Consider the following 24253-nt stretch of genomic DNA (forward strand, 5'->3'; position numbering starts at 1 on the left):
TGTTTTGATGTCTCCTGTTTTAACGTTGCCCTCATTGCAGAATATATCTTCCCACCTCCCCCGAAAGCCATTACTTCTACCAAAGAATTACAAAAGAGAGAGAAAAAGAGCTTAATCAAAACCAGCCAACACATTAACGGAGCTTGGCCCCTAGTTCCACAAATAAGGGAGAGAGGTGCATTTTCTCAACTATTCTTTAGCAGGGTTGGGGAACCTGTGACCTCACGGCCCTCAAGTTCAGCCCTTTGACTGAATCCAAACTTGATAGAATACATCCCCTTAATAAAAGGATTTGTTCTGTAAAACTTGGACTCAGTCAAAAGCTGCACCCAAGGACCTAGAAGGCCCTTGACGTGGCCTCAAGACCTCAGGTTCCCCACCCCTGCTTAGGGTATGAGGTTTAAGAAATGAAAAAAAAAAGTATTCAGAAACTGTGCACCTCTGTATCATGAATACCTGAAGAGTCAGAAGGCACTGGGCAGGATGAAAATAAACATTACCACCAAAAAATGGAAATTTACTATATCTTAGGAAATGTTTAGTTCCTGATGGAATAATTTTAGAATCATTTTCCTGTGTGTTATCAGATTAGTTAGAACAAAGGTTAAAATCAACATAAAACTGGAAGAAAGAATAAAGATGAGAAAACATTAAAAATTATAATAGCTTTAATCTGCCTCATACAGCTGAGCTTTTGATGCCAAAAAGTGGGAATTGGGGGGAAAAAAAGGCAAAGATACTGACCTTTATTGTCATGACTTCCTGCAAAAGCATAAGTAATATAAAGCAGTTGCCACAGTGTCTAAAGAGCCTAAGAAATGATCTTAACCTTCACACCCTTGGTTTTCTTGAAGAGACATTGCAACAAAGAACAATACAACTTAGCATACAAACTCTTTTATAAAACACTACAGAGGAGGATGGCAGGAAATAAGAGTACTTATAAGACAGTACTTCTATGCTGCTTTACATGGAAAACTCAGTTTCCAGCTCCCTTTATAAGTTGTCTTCCTCCATTAGAATGTGAGCTCTCTGAAAGCAAGAACTATGTTGCTTCCTTGTATTTGTATCCCTGATGCTCAGCACAGTGTTTGGCATGTAGTATGCACTTAGTAAAGCCTTCATCATTCATTTATTCATTCAAAAACTGGTTTAAAAGGTTGGTGTGAGATCCAGCTAAGCCACATCATCCCAAGAACATATGTAAAATAGGCTGGCAAGAGGACAAGTAGATGTAAAATAGAACTAATTTTCAAAGATTTTATAATGACTTCCTTTCATCATAAGTGGTAGTAAAATCACCACATTTAGACTCATTTCAGTTTCTAATATGTTAAACAAGAAGATCTGTATTTCTCCTGTCCATAGGTCTTTCTCATTTGGATGTTATTTTAGTTCAACAAATGTTTATCAGGCTTTCTGCGAGTAAAGGTCTGTACTAGGTGCTGGAGGTACAAAGACAAAAATGAAACTTTCTGTTCTCATGGTAGCTTACATTTTACCCGGAGGACAGTTATTTTCACAGTCTTATTTGTGTAAATAAGAGGAAGTGGAAAAAGCACTTAAGAAAATGGTGTCAGAAATAGGCAAAAGCCCTTTTGGAGGAGACAGTCTTGAAAGCAGTGAGGGATCATTCAGTGCTCAACTCCAGTGCCACCTCCAGAAAGTTTCCTTTCCTGGACTCTTCTTCCAGTTGTTAGCACTTCAGTTTGGTTTACATTCATTCATTCATAAATAAGTAACTAACTGTGGGGGGGGTGGGGAGAGATCTAGATAGATAGATAGATAGATAGATAGATAGATAGATAGATAGAGACACACACATTGTATTTACTTACCTGGGTAGGTAAGCTCTGCCACTCCCAGTAGAAGGTAAACTCCTTAAGAGCAGAGACTTTTTTCATTTTTGTCTTTCATTTTATTACTAGTGCCTAGCATAGTACCTGGAGTGCAATAAGTGCTTAATAAGTGCCAAATTGAATTGAATCATTTACAAGATATACCAGAGAGGAGAAAATTCTAAAAAAAGAATTTTTAAAAATCAGGTGATTTTAGTACTCCAAAAAGGTTATCAATAGGCATATTAATGTATTGTTGGTGAAGCTGTCAATTAGCATAACCATAACCACTTTGAGCAACAATTTGAAATTATACAGATAAATTGGGTAAAATGACCTTACTCTTTGACCTAGAGATTCTGTTACTAGGCATACACCCCAAAGATGTCATTGAAGAACGACAAGAAGAAAAGCCCTATACACACCACAGTAGCAGCACTTTTTATTATAGTCAAGAACTGGAAACAGTAAATACACATCAGTTGGTGGATGCCTGAGCAAATCATGATACATGAACATAATGAAATATTACTATACTATAAGAATCTATGGATATGACAAGTACAAAGAAATAAGGAAAAACTTCCATGAATTGATGCAAAGTGAAGTAAACAGAGACAAGAAAGCAATATATACAGTAAATAAAACAGTATAAATTGAACGAATAATTCCTACAAAAGAATGGAAAATGGATGTTGCAGAATTGCAAAGTACAAACTTAGCTTCAAAGAAAAGATATGAGAGGACACCTACCTCCTATTCCTTTTCAGAGGTGGGGGATCTACAGGCATGGAACATTGCATGTGTTGTCAGAGTTTTTCAATGTATGGTTTTTTTTGTTGGTTCTTTTTTCTCTTCCTCTTTTTAAAAAAGTTTTCCCTTTGGGAATGATATACATTCAAGGATATTCTTGATGGAAATATGAGATGAAAATAAGTAGCCTTTCATAAACATTTTTTCGCAGCAGACTGCTTCTTCATAGTTATATAATTGTCTGAAATGTGCAAAGTATGGAAAGTCCTTTGTTTTTGTTTGTTTACAAAAAATTGATTCACTAAAGGAAAACAAAGCTTTCTAGATTTTCTTACAATATAATCTCATGCTTATGTTAAGGTCACACAAGATAATTGTAGCCAGATTATCGTCAAAGGCATGAAATGGACAGACATATACTTTTCCAAGGTGTTTGGCACCGATATGAATGATACTCTTTGTAGGGACAAAATTGAAGAAGGTTTCCTGATAGATAGTCAAATACTCTAGATGTTTCTGTAACATGTGGAAGATAGTGCTCTGGTTGCATCAAGCCAAGAAGTTTTACAGTGCTTCCTCAGTGAGTTCCATGGTTATTCAAAAGATCAATTTAGCAATCTATATTAGCAATCTAGACTATGACATACAATTGGGACATGCACTCCGGATGTAAATTTGACCCAGAGTTGAATTGGAGGAAAAGAGTAGGCTGGATTCCATTTAGCAAACTATATAGTGCTTTTTATGAATTCAGGCTATTCGGACACGAAAACTATCTTTAACATAAATGTTCTGCCAGTTATTCTATATGGTAACAATTGTTATAGCAACACAATCCCTAAAAATCCACAGTTATAGGTAACCCAGTTGGAAATGGAGAGAGATACATGGTGAGGGGATCTAGTAGAGAGGGATAACAGAAGGACGACTTAAGTATTGTGCTATTAAAATACGTGAGGAAGGCCTAAGAAAAAGTACATTGGCTAGATCCTCCAAGGATGTTCTTAGGAAGAAAATAGACAGTCAAACAGGGTGAAGCATGGTTGTGTTTGTGATCTGTACTGGTGGAGGCAAGTCTCTTGCTGATTAGTTCCATTGAAGTATTTAAAGGAAAAGCACGGAGAGAGGGAGAACATTTGAGGTATACAAGTCAGTAGGAACAAAAGCATAAAGCCGAGAAGCCACAGGGCATGCCTGGGACTCAATAAGAAGTCTAATTCGGTTGTCACACAGAGCATGTGAAGGAGAGTATTATGAAGTTAGGCTAAAAAGGTTGAGTGGTGCCAGTTGAATGCCTGGAAAGAAGTTTGAGAACTACTTGGTAAGCAGTAAAGATCAATTAAAGAATCTTGACCTGAGAAATGACATGACCATTTCTATAAGAAAGATTATCCTAGCAGTAGTGTGAAGGATTGGAGATGGGAAAAGTTGGAAATGGGATGACCTATTATGTCCAAGGAGTTGGTAATCAGGGCCTAGGGTAGTTAGGTGGCACAGTGGTTAGAATGTTGGACTTGGGGGTCAGGAAGATTCCTCTTTATAAAGTTCAGATCTGGCCTCAGTCACTAGTTGTGTGACCCCGGGTGAGTCACTTAACCCTGTTTGCCTCAGTTTCCCCATCTGTAAAATGAGCTGGAGAAGGAAAAGGCAAACCACTCTAGTATCTTTGTCAAGAAAAGCCCCAAAATACTGAACCACAACAGTGAGGGCCTATTCTAGGATAGTAGCAGTGGGGAAAATAGAGGGAAAGCAAGTTGTGAAGCATGTTATGAAGGTGAAATTGATTGGCCTTGGTGGCTAGATATGAGAGGTTAGGGAGAAGGAAGAGTTATATAAAAAGAACACCAGAATTTCCAACATGGGAAACTAGTTTAATCTTAGTGCCACTAATACACATACCAGGCACTTAAAGAAGTTTGAGGGGAAGATAAATGTAGTGCAACAGTGGGTAGTGGAGTCAGGAAAAACGGAGTTGGAACTCCAGCCTCAGCCATGTTCTAGTTGTGTGACCCTGGGCAAGTCACTGTTAGCCTGTTTGCCTCAGCTTCCTCAACTGTAAAATAGGGATAATAATAGCATCTATCTCCCAGGGTCATTGCAAGGACCAAATAAAATAGTATTTGTAAAAAGCACATTGTAGTCACTATATAAACGCGTTTTCTCTTTCTCCTGGTTAGTGGTTCCACTGACAAAAATATTGAATTCAGGAGGATTAGATTGTGGATCAAAATAAGCTTGATTTTGGATATTTTTATTTTGGTGTAATATTGGTGTGATATTTTTATTTTGGTCTTCACAGCTTCTGCTTACTCTCATGGGAATTTCTGTTACTCTCTTTTTTCACTTCTACAGACACTTCATCGGCTTTCAAGACTTCAGCTGTCACTTCTATTTGCTGATTCCCAAATGTTATCTCTAGTGCTGTCTCATGTAAGATCCAGGCCTGTATTTCCATTCACCTTTAGGACAACTCAGTAAATATTTATTGTTAAGTTGTATGCAAGTCACTGTGTCAGGTTCTGGGGATACAATGATAGAAGCAAAGCAGTCCCTACTACTGAGGAGAGGAACATGACATACAAATAAGTCTGTTCCGAGGAAAATTGAGAAGGGAGAGAGCGGCAACACTGGGGGTTGGGAAAGACTTCATATAGAGAAACCTACAAGTGAACCTTGAAGGAAGACAAGGATTCTGAGAGGCAGGGGTAAAGAAGGTGTGTGTTTCAGGAATCAGAAACAGCTTGTAAGAACAGAAGGAGGTGGGAAGCTATGTTTGGTCTCCTCCTCTGAAAGGAGATTGTTCCAATAAGCATCAATTTTAATGCCTTTCAAGAGTTTTGAGTGAATTTTTGAGCTTTCAAGTGAATTTTTATAATTTCTTTGAATTAATCATATTCTTACTCTAATTTTTATTTTAGGGATCTCGAATGATTTAGCATGGACCCTGTGGCTAGTCACAGCTGCCACCTCCTTCAGCAGCTACATGAGCAGCGTATTCAAGGTCTCCTTTGTGACTGTATGCTGGTGGTGAAAGGAGTCTGCTTTAAGGCGCATAAAAATGTTTTAGCTTCTTTCAGTCAGTATTTTAGGTATGTGTTTTGGGCTTGATTCATATTTGAGCATATACAAGAACCAATTTTACAACCAAAATACTTTCACTTTAGTGTGAGTTCTCACTTTCACGATATTATCTGCTTAAATTCCATTCAAGTTTGTTCCTTTTTAAACTATACAAATTTGTCCGAAAGAATGTTATAAGCTTCCTACCCAAAACGTTTTTTAACAATTAAGATATCATAAAATTAGTACTCAGTTATTAACAAAACTAATTGTGAAATACTTTATAAAGTTTTATGTTCTAATGAACAGTTTCAGTGATCTACTCTTTGGGAATGAATAGATTAAGGAACTGAACACCTGTCATTGATGCTTTTTTGATAAACTGTCACTTCAATAAGAGACCAGGAAAATTTTGTTGTGCCTTGAAGAAACATAATTAAAACATTTTAGCCTTTGTTTCTCATATACCCTAAAGAAAACATACTTTTTAAGGCATCCCAGTAGGATGTTCTAAATAAAAATATAAGTGTATGTGTGCTTTGTACATTGAAATAATTGATCGTAATTTGAAAATCACTTTGATTTTGTGTACTGTCATTGAATTTATTCTACGCGAGACAGTTTTATGTATAGATAGACACTAAGTAGATTGTGTTTTCCTTAGAAATTATCTTCGAACCTTTCTCTACTTGTTAATATGTCTTCTATACTTTTTTTTTGTCCAAACCTATACTATCATCTGCCTAGGGAGCTCCACCAATGAGGCAAATTTCCTCTACAGGGAAGATTAGCAATTCTTCTGTAAACTATAACCTTAGAGAATTGCCTCTGGTACTAAGGGGTTAAGCGATTAAAGTCATCCAGCTTGGATGATTCACATTATGGTTTGAATTTTAAAAACTAGTTGCAAATTTAAAGTGTGGACTTCACAGTGATACCTTCTCCATCCTTTTTGATAGTTATGTTAATTTGCCCAAATTGTTAGAAAGATGGGATTTTTAAAAACTCTAACAAGTTTTTGATCCTTATGTTTGTAGGATGGTAATTATTAACATGGGCTTATTTGGGTATTATTTGTAGGCAAAGATTGTTAGTGTAGATGTGTTCTTTTACACTGTAAACAGATATACTTTCTTTCATCAGGACTTTATTTCAGAATTCTTCGGGCCAGAAGAATGACATTTTTCATTTGGATATAAAAAATGTAGGAGGCATAGGGCAGATATTAGACTTCATGTACACTTCTCACCTGGATCTTAACCAAGACAATATACAGATGATGTTGGACATAGCACAGTGTTTACAAGTACAGAATGTACTGAATATGTGTCATGCATTTTTGAAATCTACTGCTATTGAGCAGTCACCCGGCTTGCCTTGTAATAGTGCATTCTCCCTGCACAGTGCCCTGGCTACTAATGCAAATGGTGTTATGAGTGAAAGCTACCCTCCTCACCTACTGCAAGAGTGTTCAACAGGTGTGCAGCCTCATAAGGTTTTGGATGGCCAGCCTTCCCATGGACCACAATCAGTTCATCTTCAGAATCCTTCTGGTGAAGGACCAAAACAGACATCTGATGCTATAGATGGCAACTGTACAGAACTTCCATTGAAGCAGTCGAATTACTATTACAAGCTTAGAAACCTTTACAGTAAACAGTTCTATAAACAAACTTCTTGTTCCAGTCATGAACGAGTAATTGAACAGCCCTTTGCTTTCAGTGCATCTACAGATCTTAACTCAGTAGAAACCCACGACTGTACTGTCAGTCCCTCTGAATGTATCTTGGAGTCTTCCGAACATCTCCCTTCTAACTTCCTTGCCCAGCCTTTGAACGAAGCTGCTCCAGATCCGGAGTCTGAAAGCACATCATTGCAGCCTGCGGAACAGAGGAGACTGAAAAAAGCTGTCCACCTCAAGAAATTAAGCTTCCTAAAATTGCAACAGTCTGCAGAAGAATCATCTGAAGCTAAAGCAGATCATAGTCTAGCAAAAGGAATAGCAGAGTCACCCTTAGTTATGGAAAGTACTGTAGAGAAAATGAATAGTCAAGGTACTGAAGAAAAAGAAAGTGAAGAAATCATTAGTTCAGAGAATTTTGATTGTGTTGCTGAAATTGAAAGGACAGAGGGCAGTGTCATCTTGAAAGACCAGACACAAACTCTTCAGTTGCAAAGACAATACACTTGTGAACTATGTGGAAAGCCTTTTAAACATCCAAGCACGTTGGAGCTTCACAAACGGTCTCATACAGGTACAGTGCCTTTAGTACAAAGTGGTGAACGCTTTTTAGATAGTGTTGCTCGCTCACATTTTCGTGAGAGGTTTTTCTCGTTTGTTGATGAGGCTAAAGGTTGCAAAGATTATTTGCATCTCTCAAGGGAGAATTTTGGCTTCCTTTTCTTTTTTTCACTTTTAGCTTGCAGGTACAAGTGCTAAATCTTAGAATTCTACAAATGGTTCTCTGTACCCTGAACAGAAAAGGTGGCATCTTTTTATCTGATTTGATTTCTGTTCCATATTAATGTTTAAACTTTTGAGTTTTGAAAAGAAATATTTATTTTTATGTCATTGTTTTCATATATTCTGATATACTATATTCAATTTAATCTTATGTTGAATATTTCTTAGCTATAGCTTGTACTAGTTTTTTAATTGTATAATTTACAATTAACTCATGAAAAAGTAAGTTCTTTTGATTTCTTCAGGAACAGATCTTACAAACCATTTAAAATGTCTTGATAGCTCTTGGTTAGAGGGACAAATTTTAAAATTTTAATTTAAAAATGAGAATTATTATAAACTAATATACAGATTGAAACTGGTCAGCTGATAACATTTCCCTCTTCTATTTTTCAAAATGGTCTGATCTTTTAAAAAATAAAGTGTTATGAAATAGTTATGTAACTTGTACCTTGCCTTCCTATAACTAAAGTTGATTACTTTAGAATAAATATTTCATAAAGATATGACATATTATGGGCTTCTGGGATGTTATGTGTTTTAGGATGTTTTCATGACAATGATTATGGAAATAACTATGATTATGTTCAATACAAGAAATATCACTTGATATGATATTTCTTGTTATCCCCTAGAATTCTCAGGTCTTGATTTAGTTCTTTTGTTGTTTGCTAGGTTGAAATTACTCTAGCCTAAAAACTTTTACTTTTGTACCTCTAAATTATAAAGAAAAATTTCAGGGACCTAGTTATCTGCCTCTCGCTCATGTACTTGCACGCACATGCATGCACACCCACACACCCCCACATCCCCTCCCACACACACACACGCTTGACATTGAAAACCTTATCTTTGTAGTTTCAGAGACAGCAAGATTTATGTTTTGTACTTTAAAGGTGCATCTCTTGAATGACAATAACAGTATAATCAAAATTAATGCAAAAGTCTTATCAAAAAGGAAATAAATCTTTTAAGATACGTGGTATTCTGTTAATAATGGTCATTGACCTCAATCATTTGTGAGCTTAGGCCATGTGTGACCCTGATTTCCTTACTGTATTTCCGATAATAGAGTTTTAATTTATCCTTGAGCCTATTATCACATTATCCCAGACATGTCTGTAGAATTAAGTTTACAATTAAAAATGAATAGAAAATAGCCAGTGATCAAGGATTTTCTATCATCCACAAAGCCAACCTATACTTTCAGGAAGAGCTACAAATAAAAACTTACTATTTCCATCATAAACCTAGGTCAGTAAACTGTAGTTTTACTAGACCAAAAATGATAATTTTACCAGGGCAGGAAGAAAAAACTTAATTGTAAAGATGAGGGTACATTATAGGAAATGTACCATCTCTTTTCTGGCAATATATTTTGATAACCTATCACTTAATATGAGGGGAATGAGAGAAATAAGGTGTTTTTTGTCACCCACATTTATCCAGATGGCATGATTTAAAGTTAGTACTTTGTTCCAGCAAAAGGCTACAGCTGATAATGAAAACTAAAACTAATCTGTTAATTCAGACTGAAGTCAAGGAAAGCCAGAATTTCCCCCCCTTGCCCCAGTCTCTGGTGGGTCCCTTCTCCCTACACTTTTGTCATATGCATAGAAAATGGCAGAGGTTCATTCAGCAGCCCTGGACTTAAAGTCCAGTGAGACCTTCAGAGCTCAATGCCTGCTTCACTCATTAGGTCACCAATGGCAGGTCACTGCCCTGAGCCTGTTTTCCTCATCTGTAAAATAAGGAGAGTATTTGTGGGATCCTCACGGGATTGCAAAAATCAAACTGTCTGTAGATCTGTGTCTGAAGTGCTGTGTAAGCTTTCAAGCTCTCAAGAAATACCAGGCATTTTGTTAGAAACAAATGGTAGAAGTGGATGTGCTCGTGCAAGAAGAGGTAAAGAGGCTGCTGGGATAGTCTGGTGATAGGAGCACCTCCACTTTGGGGCCCAGAATGGGGGTGCAGGGCAGAAGAGTTTTGTACTTTTTGTAGATGGGGCTTTCATTTTGGCTATGATAATTAGACGTATTTTGGATAGATATATCTATTTTAGAGGAAAACAACCAATTACAAAAAATTTATTACTTTTTCCCATCAGAGATAGGTACTACAAATATATGTGAATGATTCAGGAACATAGCATTACTTTTTACAAGACCTACTTCTTCGAGATAATCATTGATTACACCGTCACTACTAACAGTTTTACATGTTCTATTTTTGTTTTAGGTGAGAAACCTTTTGAATGTAACATTTGTGGGAAACACTTCTCCCAGGTGGGAAAAATTTTATTTATAGCTAATTACTGGAAGCCTAAGTGCATTGCTTGTTTTTAGTACAAGTAAAACAGTTATCTTTGTAGTATTTATGAGACAAGGTTTTGCATTTTTCTTGCATAATTTTGCTTAAAGGATTTCCACTTAGCCAGGATAAAAATAATTTTAAAGGAAAAAAATTGTTTCCCTTTATAAAAGATAAGAGGGAAAAATTTTTTCTCAAGTGAATGAACTTTTATAATCCTAAAAATGGATTAAATCCTGCTTGATTTTCCTCCCCCTCTTTGCAGAGTTCCCTGTAAAACCAATAGTGCATATACCCAAAAGTAATTTCAGATTGTCTTTGAAAAACAGGCGTGTAGCGTACAGCAATGGCTAGTCCAGGTTTGAACACTTTTTCAGTTTCATGTAGAACCTTCAAGAGTTTGTGCCCTGGTGGCACAGACTTCAGCACCAGGATGTATCGCCTCTACTGCACAGAGGGATCCAAGGAATCTTAGAGGAGGAGAGAGAGATATTTAGTTTTATGAGGATCAAATGAAGTCATATATGTAAAGCACTTGTAGACCTTAGAACATGTGTAAATGGGAGCTCTTGTTATTAATTTTCATTCCTCTTTTTTGTGGCTAAAGAATTGAGTCTGTCATTTCACTGTAACCTCTCCCTTACCAGCACAGTACCTAATATAGTTCTTTGCATTGTTGAAACATCCTAAATATGGCTGTCTAATTACATTATTACTTAATTGGTGAATCCACATCATTTTTGTGAGCTGTGACTTTTAAGTAATAGAATTATTTGTATTAAACATATCTGTGCTTCAGTAGACAAATGGATGTTGTCCCTGACAAAGTCATCTCCTTACAGAAGAGCATGCTTATGTCATCAATGTCATTGCTCAGAACTGATGTCACTTCTTAAAACATTTCATAAACTTCTCTTTGGGTATTCCTTATGAATCCTAAAGCTTATGCTTTTCAGTATATTTACTGGCATATATTTGTTCCTTAAGGGTAGACATTTTTTAAACACCCAAAAGGTATTTGCAGCCAAGTCTGGTGAATTTGGGAAATGATTAAAAATCACTGGTGGAGGGTGCAGGGGTATATATATTTATACCTGTCATTAAGATTCCATATTCCCTGCTCTACTTTTCTGTCACCACCAGCAATTCCTGTATCTTCCTTGGCCCCCAGTCTTATAACTTCCTTTCTTAGACCTTAATCTTTTATCTTTCACATCTAGGTCACTACCAAGATACTTTTTTTCTGTATAACATTACCCTAGGATCTTTCCTCTCTTCCCTTTGGTTTCCCTTCCATAGCTGCAGAACTCATTCATGTCCTGATCTCCTTAGGCAACCATTATGGCAACAGTATTCTTTCCCACCCCTCTAAGAGCCAGAACCATTTATTTCCAGTATCTTTCATTAATATCAACTTCCTCGAAATACTGCCAATTGTGATTACCTCTCATCTCAGATAAAGTTTCTGGCTTCAATTGATTGCTTAGCCAGTGACCTTTTTTTTTTTTTAGAACAAATTAACAAATATTTATTATATACCAATTATTCACTAAGCTCCTTTGTTTGGGAATCCAGAGGAGTGTCTGGACCTGGCCCTAAAGAATCTTAGTCTTGTTGATAGAAACACTCTGACATCTCCCTGATGTTTGACAGTTTGATCACCTCCTTTCTTCTCTTCTTAACGCTCCACTATCTTGGCTTCTCTTTTTCTCTCCTTTATTAGTTCTTCTTCCTTCTGTCTGCCGTAAGGAATAATGGAAATGTAATCTACACACACACACACACACACACACACACACACACACACACACCCTAAAACCCAGATTCCTGGGTCCTCTGACTTAGATCCGTTTCTGCCTCCAAGGTATTTATCAAGTTTCTGTCTTTTGTTCATTTCTCCTCTCTTCTGATTTCCTCAGAAACCTACCCTATCCCCATAATTTCAGTTGGCATTTCCAAATCTTGCTTTCATTCAAGAGATAATTATTGATCTCCTGAATGTACAAGGGACTTTGTTAGGAGCTGGAGTGTTCCAATTATGATTACGCAGTTCTTGCCCTCAAGAAACTTATGATCTAGTTGGAGATAACAGTATGCAGATAACTCATACTAAATCGTGTGTGATAAGTGCCATACAAGTGGTATAAAATATTGCTATAGGAGTTCAGGGGAGAAAGCTCTCTTTCAGCGAAGATAATCAGAGAAGGATTTGAACTGGACTTTGAAGGAGAGTAGGATTTCAAAAGATGGAGAATGAGGAGGTGCTGTAAAAGTAAGCATTCTAAGGTGACTTAAATGGCTTGAACAAAGGTGTGGAGACAAGAAAGTACAAGGCTAGTTTGGGGAGTAATGAATATGTTGGTTTAGCTAGAACATTAGAGAGCAGTACAGGCATAAAATTGGAAAGGTAGGTTGGTGCCAGAGGAATTTCAGCTGGGCATTGAAAACTTTTTCAAGTATTAGGTTGTTGAGACCAAAGCAGAATTTTGGGAACATCAGTCTGATAACCATTAGGATGCCACTGGGAATGGAAAAGGAGCTGACACCTAAGATGTTATAGATAAAACCCTGATCACTTTCTCTACGTCTCATCCCTCATATTTTCATCTGGTTGTCCCAATATTATTTCAGACCCAACAAATGCATCTAAAATCACCCTTGTCGTTTTTCCCTCTCCAAGAACCCCTCTCCCCATTCACCTTTTTCCTGACTTTGCCCTTCTCTATTCTCTCAGTATCAAAGCTCAAAGCCTGTTGCTTTTTTTTTTTTTTTCCACAATTGATAGAGAGACAGTGAGGTCTAGTCAGAAGAGCACTGGATTTACAATCAGAGGACCTAGGTTCACATCCAGACTGTGACTTACTACATGTGTGACCCCTGGTGAGTTGCTTCACTTCTCTGGGCCTCATTTACCTCTATAAAATGGCCTCTAAGTTCCCTTCCAGCTCTAAATTTGTGGTCCTAAGCCTTGTCGACTTAAAATTGCATTAGGCACTGGAGGAAATGAAAAGATAAATAAGATATACCCTTTTCCCTCAAGAACCTTACAGCCTATTGGAAGAAGGAAAAATATAGAAGAAATACAGTGTCATTTGCAATTTGTCAGTATTGTGTAGTGGATGAAATGTCCCTGGAGTCAAAGGACACATCTAAACCTGGCTATATGAGCACAGGCAAGCCACAGAACTTCTCTGAATCTCAGGCAACTCTCTAAGATGCCTACTAAGTTATAGAGAGTGCACAGTGTGTCTTAGTGTCAGGAGCTCTCATACTGAACAAAGCACAGATCCTTAATCTAGTGATGCAAGTTTAGGCCCTTGTATTTTATTCTTATATTACCATAATAGCCTCCTAATTGACTGCCTTCCCTCCAATCTCTCATAAATTAAATTCAACAAAACATTTTTTTTTAGTGCCTACAGTGTTGGAGACTCCGTTAGAGGTAGGTGCTGAGGATACAGACACAAAAATTAAATGTCTCATCCTCAAGGAACTTGTATTCTACTGGGGGAGATACAGCACGTATGCAGATAAGCAAAAGCAGTGGATGAAGGAAAGGCCACTAACAACCAGGAGAAACAGGAAGGGCTTTATATAGGAAATGGCCCTTGAGATGAATCTTTAAGGAAAGTAAGGATTCTAAGAGATCGAATTAAGAAGGAAGCACATTCCAGGGGTGGGGGCAGTCTTCCTAAAGTGTAATGATGGAGTACTTTCCTCCTCAAAATCCTTAATGAGTTGTCTTTACTTACCAAATAGAATTTCTGTGTCTGCCTGGGATTTGGTTTGGCAATTTTATTGGTGCAGGTTACTCCCTGTGCCTACAGTGCCAGTCTCTCCAGCTCTGTCTCTTGATATCATACTTAACTTCCTTTTTTTTAAATTTTTTTTTTAATTTTTAGTTTACAACACTCGGTTCTACATAATTTTGAGTTCCAGATTTTCTTCCCCCCCCGCCCCCCTTCCTCCCCAAGATGGCATGGAATCTGATATATCTTCTACGTATAACTTCACGTTGAACTTATTTACACACTAGTCAAGTTGCGAAAAAATTATGACCAATGGAATGAATCATGAGAAAAAAGAAACAGAACCAAAAAAAACCCCAAAAACAAAAACAAAAGAGAGGGAAAAGAAAGGGTGGGGGGGAAGGCGAGCATAAAGTGTGCCTCGATCTGCATTCAGACTCCATAGTTCTTTCTCTGGAGTAAATAGCATTCTCCATCATGAGTCCTTTGGAGTTGTCTTTGCACTTTGTATTGCTGAGAAGACCAAAGTCTATCAGGGTTAGTCCTCACAGAATCCATATATTTGTGGTTGTGTATAATGTTCTCCTGGTTCTGCTCCAATCACTCAGCATTATATCGTGCAGGTTTTTCCAGGTTATTACGAAGTCTGTATCATCCCCATTTCTTATAGCACAATAGTATTCCATTACCTTCATATACCACAACTTGTTCAGCCATTCCCCAATTGATGGGCATCCCCTTGATTTCCAATTCTTTGCTTCTACAAAAAGAGCCACCACAAATATTTTTGTACATATGGGTCCTTTTCCTACTTGTCATACTTAACTTTAAAGTCTCAGCTCAAATGCTGTCTTCTTAGTGCAATTTTCTCTGATCCTTCCAGCTTGAAGTAAGTGCTTGTACTCTGTGTCTGTCTCTGTCTCTCTCTGCTGATGTCATGTGTTCCTTTTATGTCCTTACCACATTTTAATTTGTGTTTTGTGTGTGTGTATGTGTGTATGTATCTTTATCACCTCTACTACAGTATAAACTTTGTGAAGACCGAAGGTATTTACTTTGGGTTTTGTATTCCCCATGGCACCTAGCACGGTGTGTATTGTGTGACTGTGTGTTGCAGGAACGATTCAGCCAACCAAACCATCTCACCTCTCGCCTATAGAAAGCAGGTGCTCTAGCCAGGCCAGGCCACTCACTTTCTCAAGCACACCAGGCAACTTCTCTTGGCCTGACACCTCTGCCTCCCTGTCACTTCATTCCCTCTGCCTGAAATGCAGATGTCCTCATAGTTCTTCCCATCAAAATTCTGTTTCTTGGATGGCAGGCAGCAAAGGATACTGAAAAGAACACTAGGACTCGGAGTCAGAAGATTCGAGTTGAATTCTTGGCTCTGTCACTGACTATGTAACATTGAACAAGTGTTTCTACATTTCTCTTTCCTCATCTACAAAATGAGCATGAAAATACCTGTTCTCTCTAACTGTAGAGGGCCATTGTGAGGAAAGGGCGCTGTACAGGATAGCTAGCTAGAGAAACGTGAACTGCTCTCAGTGTTCTCCTTCAAGACCCAGCTCAGGTGTTTAAACCTACTTAGCGTCTCCACAACCCCCAGAGACATAGCTTGAGACATTCCCTTCATGAAGCGTCCTTTCAGCACTTCTCTACCCAGCTATCACCTCCCATTCCTTCAGTTCCTGTTTCGTATTCAACTCTGTGAAGCCCTCCCAGAATAGCCTGAGTGGCCTTAGTACCTAAGAACATCAGGTACTATGCTCGTTTACCTGCCCTTTATTTTCTTTGTAGGGATACAAAGACAACTGAAGACTACGATTTTTGAGTTACATTTATTGTCTACGTATCTGTTTTCTTTAAATTATATTATACAATTAAATTACAGCTAAATGATACAACCCTTTAGGTAGAGTTGTTAATTTTCTCATAAAGAACTTTGCATGTAATGGATATTTAATAAATGTAGTCATCTAATAGTTTCTTAAAGACTAACTTGAATGCTTGCTTTGGTAGCAGTGACTTAGAATGGATTCTGGCTGCATTGGTAGATTTAAAAGTAGAAAAATGGCTTTGTTGGTAAGAACCAGATTGTTTTTTTGGAAGTTATTTTAAAATTCTAATTTTGTTTTTCTTGAAGATCTGGGGTTTTTAGTTAACCAGAAACTCATTATATGATGAGCTGGCACAGTCTTTGGTATCGTAGAATTATGGAATTAGGAGGGACCGCAGAGGTTATCTAGTATAGCCCATCTTTGAAACATGAACTGCTACTTTAACATCCATAACAAGTAGTCATGCAACTTCTACTTGAAGTCCTTCAATGATGCGGCACTCATTACCTATTGAGGTAGTCCATTTTACTTTGGCCTAGTGCTTATTATTAGTATGTTTTCCCCTATATTGAGGAAGAATATGCTCCTTACTCACTGTAACTTCAACTTATCTTCCTGTTCTACTCTCTGTGGCTAAAACAGAGCAAATTTAATCCCTTCATTAGTTGATGTATAATGTCCACATCACAAGAGCTAATAACAATCCCATTTCATTCTGGCCAGATCATATCTGCAGCATAGTCTTTAGTTATGGGTACCATATGTTATGGGCAGCTATGTGGTACAATATATAGTAATGTATAATGAAGTACTGGGCTTGGAGTCAGAAAGACTCATTTTCCTGAATTCAAATCCAGCCTCAGACATTGACTAGCTGTGTGACCCTGACCAAGTCACTTTGCCCTGTTTGCCTCAGTTTCCTCATCTGTAAAATGAGCTGGAGAAGGAATGGCAAAAGCATTGCACTGTCTTTGCCAAGAAAACTCCAAATGGGGTCATCAAGAGTTGGACACGACTGAAATAGCTAAACAACAACAAACCATATTTTAAGAGGGACATTGGCAAATGGGAGTTTGCCAGAGTAATAAGGAATAATGGACATAATGACACATAAGGAACAGACAAAATAATTGTTTGTATTTATCTTGAAAAGGGAGGACTAGTGAGAGACGAGAGAGCTGTCTTCAAGTGTTTGCAGAGCTGTCATCGTTCAAAGGGAGCTGTTTGCGTGTCATCTTAGAGGGTAAAAACCAGCACCAGCAGGTGGAAGTTGTAGGAAGGCAGGTTTTGTTTTGGTTCAGTATTAGGAAGAATTTTCTCATGCTTAGAGCAGCCCTACAGTGGAGTAGGATGTGGTAGTATGTTAGTCCCCATCACTACAACTATTCTGGTAGAGGCTGGATGATTACATGTCAGGAACTTACAGAAACGGTTCTTGCATTGCCTAAGTGAACTCTGAGGTCCCTTCCAGCTCTTAAGATGATAGGATTTTTATTTTGACCAAACTCAGTGTGGCGTAGAGGTGACTGTGGTTTTTCAGAAATTATAAAGACAAAACACAAGCCCTGAAAGATGCTCCCAGGCTAGAAATGTTTCCATGATAGGTTCAGTGATGTACTGTTACTCTGTTGTCTGAGAACAGCCCAGGTGTGCTCAGAGATGTTCACCAACTTGGCTGCAGCTTCATGAGGTTTTTAGCCACAGTAACTTTGTAAGTCCTAGATGGCTTGTTATCAGTGGAAGGAGTATCCACACTATTTCAGAATCTTGGAGCACTCAAGTGTAAAATCTGCTCTAAAGAAATAATATAGTAACAAAATTAGTATGTGATGTATCTGTAGGGACAATTTTTAAAAATTAAGCAAAATTCATAATAAATTTCCATTATTAAATAGCCAAGAGAAATTAAGCCCTTCTGTTATTTGTCATGTTGCAATTTTAAATAGATTTTTTTTTTAAAATCAATTATTATATAATTTAAAAGAAAGACAGTTAAAAGCAAATCAAAAGATATAGTAAAACCATAGCACATTTCATAATTTTATATTATAATTTTTGGCTTTCAAAATACAGGGTAATATAAAATAATAGTTGACCAGATGGTGCTTTATAGATAGTTGTAATTGCTTAATTTTTTCTTAAATTTAATACAAAAAGATTGATCTTTCAGATGTAATATCACATCCTCTTACTAATAGAAACTCATTAAATGTTCTGTTTCCAGACAAATTGACGTATTTTTGTAAAGATTCCTTATAATACTGTTCCTTCTGTGCAGGCCAACTATATTTTTTTTTTTCACAAAACACTTCCTGTCATTTATAAAAATTACCTACTTTCTTTGTGTGATGAAGGACCAACAACTTAACCCTTCAGTGCTTACTTGCAGACAATCTTTTAACTATAGAGCCACCGATGGCTTATCAGTTTGTACTGATGGAAGAAGTTCCCATACTAAGCTTCCCATAACAATGGAATCAGAAGTCTAGACACCTCACCCCTCAAAATACTACAAAATTTTATGTAGTTTTATATAAATAATATAATATTTAAGCATTTTTTAAAAAACGTATGCATATCCATTCACAGATTAATTTTAGACTTTATTGTTTACATATAACATCTTTATGAATTGTATGTGTATCTTTAATGAACATTACAGCTAAAAAAAAAACCCTCATATTTTTTCTTGGCTATTGTTCCACTGTCCCCTTATTGTGAATCATCTCTGGTAATAACTACCTGTGCATTATGACTTCTGGATTCTGTTTTTCCAGTTGGTTTCTCAGCATTAGAACAGTAATTTAAAACATTCTTTTCAGCTGGGGAGATGATACATCCAGAAGACTTTCTTTCTAAATTATGACAGTGGTGTGCCAAAACATGATATATTTTTTTTAAGCCATTTAAATGGTGATTAGAGGCAAAAAAGAAGTATGCCTTTCTTTTTTGGTTTTTGTTTTTTACTGTGATACCACTGTAATATTACTGTATTTGTTGCAATTTAATATTGATTTTTACATGAACATTATTATCTCTACTAACTTGACTTTTGTACTTTGTACCATTTCTGGAGGAACAAATATAAATAGCTGCATGGCTAATTAACTGCCATTTTATAGACTAGTAGAAAAGTTAAAATGATAAACCTATCTAATGGAACTAACTGAACTTATCAAGGAAATATTATATCAAAATTAAATTAGCCTCTTTTATTAAAAATACCTTATTATAGAAAAAAATTGAAATGACCACTTAGGAATCTAGAACTATGTAGTCTCAGATGGAAGAGACTCAAAAGTCATTGTAGTACCCCTACTCGCTCTTTACAACATACCTGACATTGGTTATCTAGCCTCTGCTCAAACACTTCCACTGCCTCACAAGGGAGTCCATTCCATTTGGGGGTTGCTTTCATTGTTTACTAGTTCTAGGATGTTGGTTGAAATTTGCCTTCCAAAATCTTCTACCTGTCATCTGGAGTCAAGCAAAACATGTTTAATCTGTCCTCCACGAGTAGCCCTTCAGGTACCTGAAGTTAGCAATCACAGCTCCCCCAAATTCTCCCTTTCAAGCTAAATATCCCTAATTCCTTTCTCCAAAAATTATATGCCATCATTTACCTTTACCATTCCGGTTATGCTCCTTTTAAAATATATCATTCAGAATAAGCACGATATTCCAGATGTGGTCTGATGCAGGCATTCTATCCATTCTTTCTTTATTTTCCCCTCTCTGCTTGTGCCTCAGGGAATTAGAGGTTTCTTTGTTTCTCTTGCCCAGAGTGGAAGTAGATTTCTAGCTCACACTTCATACTGTAAACAACCAAAATCAAACTCTTCTCTCCACTCCCACCCCTGTCCCTTCTCATCTGTCTGTAATGTCACCACCATCCTTCCAGGCTCATTATCTCATTCATCTTTTGACTCCTCTGTCTCTCAGCATATATTCAGTTAATAATCAAGTGTTGTTATATCTTACTCCATAGTATTTATTATATTTGTCCCCTCCTTGCAACTCCCGCTGAAATTAATCTGGTACAAGCCCTTATTTCTTCTCTCCCAGACGATTGTAGTAGCTTCCTTACTGGTGTTCCTGTTTCCACTCTCTCTCTTATCCAATCCACCCTTTACAGTGATGCTCGTGTAATGTACCAGGAATGGTCGTTACTACTCAGAACTGTTCAGTGGTTCCTCGTTGTGTGTTTAATGTATGAACTAATCCCAGCAGCAGAGATGCCCATGATAGGGCTTTACCTACCTTTTACACCCAGTCTCATCCTCCTGTGTACTCTAGGCTCCTGCCAGACTGGGTCTTATTCTCTTTTCTTGTCCTGCCTTTCCCCGTCTGTGATCCTTTGTTCATACCATTACCCAACGCTAGAATGGACCCCTTCCTTCCAGTTCAAAAAAAAAAAAAAACTAAGACAGACTCCATCTGTTGAAGTGCCTCCCTTCTTTCAGGGCCCAGCTTAGCTTTCACCTTTTTAATAGGCTTTTGTCTCTTTCCTCAAATTTGCGTGAGCCTCTCCTTTGCACTTCTCATTGCCTCTTATTTCATATATATATATATATATATTTTTTTTTTTTTTAAATCACATAATATAAGCCCCTTGACAGCAGGGTCTTTGTGTCTGTAGATCCCCAGCATCTCATATAGTGCCATACACTTTAGGCAAGAAGTTACTTTCAAAATTTTGAAAAGTATCAAGAATCTAACTTATGCCATTTGTTTAGCGAGTTAATGAGTTATTGCTACTCCACAGAACTAGAATTTATGCTGCTCTTTGGTTATTGCAGCAAAAGGCCTTTAAACGTCATCAATTGTAAGTGTCCTTCTGAATTCATGGAGTCTTTCTAAAACCTTTGCACTCTTTTCTTTGTAGGCAGGTAATCTACAGACCCATTTACGTCGGCATTCTGGTGAGAAACCCTACATCTGTGAAATCTGTGGGAAAAGGTTAGTGTTGAATTTATTCCTATGCATATACAAAATATACCTTTTAAATGTAGGTTGTATTCCCTTGAAAACCAATATATGAGCTTATTCCATTTAATATCCTTACTTGGTTCCCTTAAAACATGGTGTTAGATGAAAAAATGTTAGTAGGGAGGGGTAAGTTCCATAGGAATGGTGTTAAAAATGTTATCTTCCTTTACAGAGGGTTAATATAAGATTCATCCTTATGAACAGTGTATTTGTTTCTTTTGTGAAATGATATAAGTGTAAGTATTATTCCTGTTTATAAGAGGCAGTGGGTCCTAGGGGACAGAGAACTGGCATTAGAGCCAGGAAGACTTGGGTTCAAGTCCAGCCTTTGACACATACTGGCTTGTGACCCTGGGCGTGACAAGTCATCTCTCAGTGCTCTGGGCAACTCTTACATTTAATTAAATTTGTATCTTTTCTCTCACCAGAAAACCAAAAGTGGTACATCCTAACAAATTTCATGTTTTTGTCTTAGCTCCTCTAAAACTTGGAACCAAATTCAGTACCCAGTTGTAATAATGTATTCATAGAATCATGGGATGTTAGTGATGGGATATCTAATCCAAATGTCTCATTTTAAAAATTAGGAAATAAGTCCCAAAGAAGGGAAATGACTTGCCCAGTAAGGTTTTTTTTCCTATTTAAGAAAATTAATTTTCATTTTTCTATTAGGAAAGACAATTGATATAATGATAACTATTATAGCATCTGGTTCTGTAACTTATACAATTAGATTAAAAAGATTTATCAGAGCTCAGTCTAGAACTTAGTCCCTTGCCGTTTCCTCTTCACTGTACATTGCCTTACATCATGGATTCCTGGCAGTATCTCCTTTTATTTACTTCCTTTAGGTCAGGCCTGTACAGCTTGCGGCCTACCAAAGGATTTCGGGCCACCCGAGAAAAATGTGGAGGAAACCATCCTTTACATTTTTCGAGAGCCACCTGAAATCCTTTGGCATGCCTGCGGGCCACTTATGGCCCACAGGCCGCAGGTTGTGCAGGCCTGCTTTAGATCATCTCTGTTCTGTTTTGTTTCTGAACACATTATTTTACACTGCATTTTAACCTGTAAAATTCTTGAAGCTCTTTCGAAAAACAGTTTATTTAATGAGTATTATTATTTATAGTTATTAAGAGTAAAACCACTGGCATTATGATGATCAACAGGAAAATACTTTGTTCTATAGTCCATAGAACAGGCTAAGAAAGATTTTTTAATGCCTGCGTACATCAAGTCCTAATTTCTTTTTTGAAAGCCAATTTTAGAAGAGGTACTTTAGATAAAGATGGACTACAGTACTCTTGATCACACCCTGATTAAGAATTCAGTACATCCCCTCCCTCAGTGACATGCACTTAGGAAGATTCATAGTAGTGTTGAAACATCCTTAATTGAATTTTCATATTCCATTACAGATTTGCAGCCTCTGGTGATGTCCAACGTCACATTATTATTCACTCGGGAGAAAAACCACATTTGTGTGACATCTGTGGTCGAGGTAGTACCAGAATTTCCACTCTTCTCTCTTAAAGACTTCTGATTAACATGCAAAGGGGCCATCTTGAGCTCATTCCTGTTGCATCCTCTTTTAGGGTTTAGTAACTTCAGCAATTTAAAGGAGCACAAAAAGACTCACACGGCTGATAAAGTCTTCACCTGTGATGAATGTGGGAAATCTTTTAATATGCAACGCAAATTGGTAAAACACAGAATTCGGCACACTGGCGAGCGACCATACAGCTGTTCTGCATGTGGTAAGTAAGTACTGCAACTCTAGTCAGGCATCATATATGTACAGTCTTTTCTCAAAGGCCTAAGTCATCATTGTGGTTCAGTAGCGTGAACTTTGGACGAGGAGTCGAGAGTGTTGTATTTTTCTCTCAATCTCATCTAGAAAATCAGAATAAAAACTGCCTCTTTCCCAGTACTTTGTTTGGATTGTTGTGAGGATCATGTATATGAGAACTCTCCACAAATGTTAGACATTAACTATACAGAAGTAACTAATCTGAAGCTGTTCTTATTTATTTAGCAATTTGATAATAGAATATTAGCTTCTAGTGTATAAACTAATGTTTTATTTCTACCAAGCCTCTAATTTCCTAGTTTTGGAGGCAGCTGGGGGTAGATAGAGGGCTGGGCCTGGAGCTAGGAAGACCTGAGTTCAAATCCAGCCTCAGACTCTTCCTAGTTTTGTGACCCTGGGCAGGTCACTTAATTGCTGATTGCCTGACAAAAGGAGCCACTGGAGAAGGAAATGGCAAACCATTATCTTTGCCAAGAAAACCCCATGGTTTTTAGCTATGGTCCATGGAGTCACAAAGAGCCAGAAACTGCTATTGATTAAATGAATGAAAATATGAAAAGGTTCCCTTGCCACCTCTCCTCTTTTTCTTCCTTCACCTCAACCAGGGGTAGGGAATCTGTGGCCTTAAGGCCAGATGTTGCCTTAAGGGCGCAGGTTCTCTACCCTTGATAAACCTCATCCTCTCCACAGTTATGGCCTTAAGAGAAAGAGTTTGGAGCCAGAGGTTTTAGAAACTGCATGGACAGAAGAGGGGAGGGAAACAGTTGCATCCTAAGTAAAGAAGTCCTCTTGGGCTAGAGGAAGACAGGTTGGAGGCCAGAGCTAAGGCTGTAGAAGTGGTGTTCTTTTCGGGGAGGAAGGACCTGGAGCTGAAGATAAAAATGACTAGTCTGCTGCTGGAGAGTCGGGTGAAGTGAACAGACTGGGGGCCTTGGCCTCAGTTTCAGGAAACAGGCTAGTTTGATAGTTGGAGTTGCTGGAAGACAGGAACTGTCTTATCCTTCTCCTAATGTTTCTTATATCTTCCTCTTTGAGGCAACTATGCCACAGTGGATAGAGTGCTAAAATTGGAATCAGGAAGCCCGAAGCTGGTGTTCTGCCCTTACTAGCTCTGTAACCCTAGGCAAGTTACTTAATTTTTTTCAGCCTCAGTTTCCTCATCTGTAAAATGGGAATTATAGCATCTTCCTTATAGGGTTGTTATGAAGATTAAATGAGATATGTAATGTGTTTTGCAGATCTTAAAACTATATAAACATTAGCTATTGTAATAACTCACCAACCCATAGGTTCTCAGTAAATGCTTGACTTTTCTCAGTGCTTTACAGCAAATAGCCAAATGTTCACAATGCTAAGACACTGAGTACAGGTTGAAAGTAGGGCCTTTTGGTGTCTTAATTTGATTTCCAGAATAGTCTATCCCACCTTGTAATATTTAA

General features: G+C 37.5%; 1 protein-coding gene across 2 annotated transcripts in view; it reads left to right on the forward strand.

Moving 5' to 3' along the window:
• ZBTB49 (zinc finger and BTB domain containing 49) overlaps positions 1–24253 on the forward strand; it is a 34508-nt gene that overhangs the window by 5996 nt on the left and 4259 nt on the right. The window contains exons 2-8 of one of the 2 annotated variants that reach the window (XM_036762283.1): positions 4944–5021; positions 5510–5680; positions 6795–7906; positions 10354–10400; positions 20901–20974; positions 22423–22505; positions 22600–22761. In XM_036762283.1, the coding sequence (XP_036618178.1) occupies positions 5529–5680; positions 6795–7906; positions 10354–10400; positions 20901–20974; positions 22423–22505; positions 22600–22761 (1630 nt within the window). In that variant the 5' untranslated portion in view covers positions 4944–5021; positions 5510–5528. The remainder of the gene's footprint in view (positions 1–4943; positions 5022–5509; positions 5681–6794; positions 7907–10353; positions 10401–20900; positions 20975–22422; positions 22506–22599; positions 22762–24253) is intronic. The other variant, XM_036762284.1, reaches the window with a different exon arrangement.

Source organism: Trichosurus vulpecula, chromosome 6, assembly GCF_011100635.1.
Source record: "Trichosurus vulpecula isolate mTriVul1 chromosome 6, mTriVul1.pri, whole genome shotgun sequence".
Classification (NCBI taxonomy): Eukaryota; Metazoa; Chordata; class Mammalia; order Diprotodontia; family Phalangeridae; genus Trichosurus; species Trichosurus vulpecula.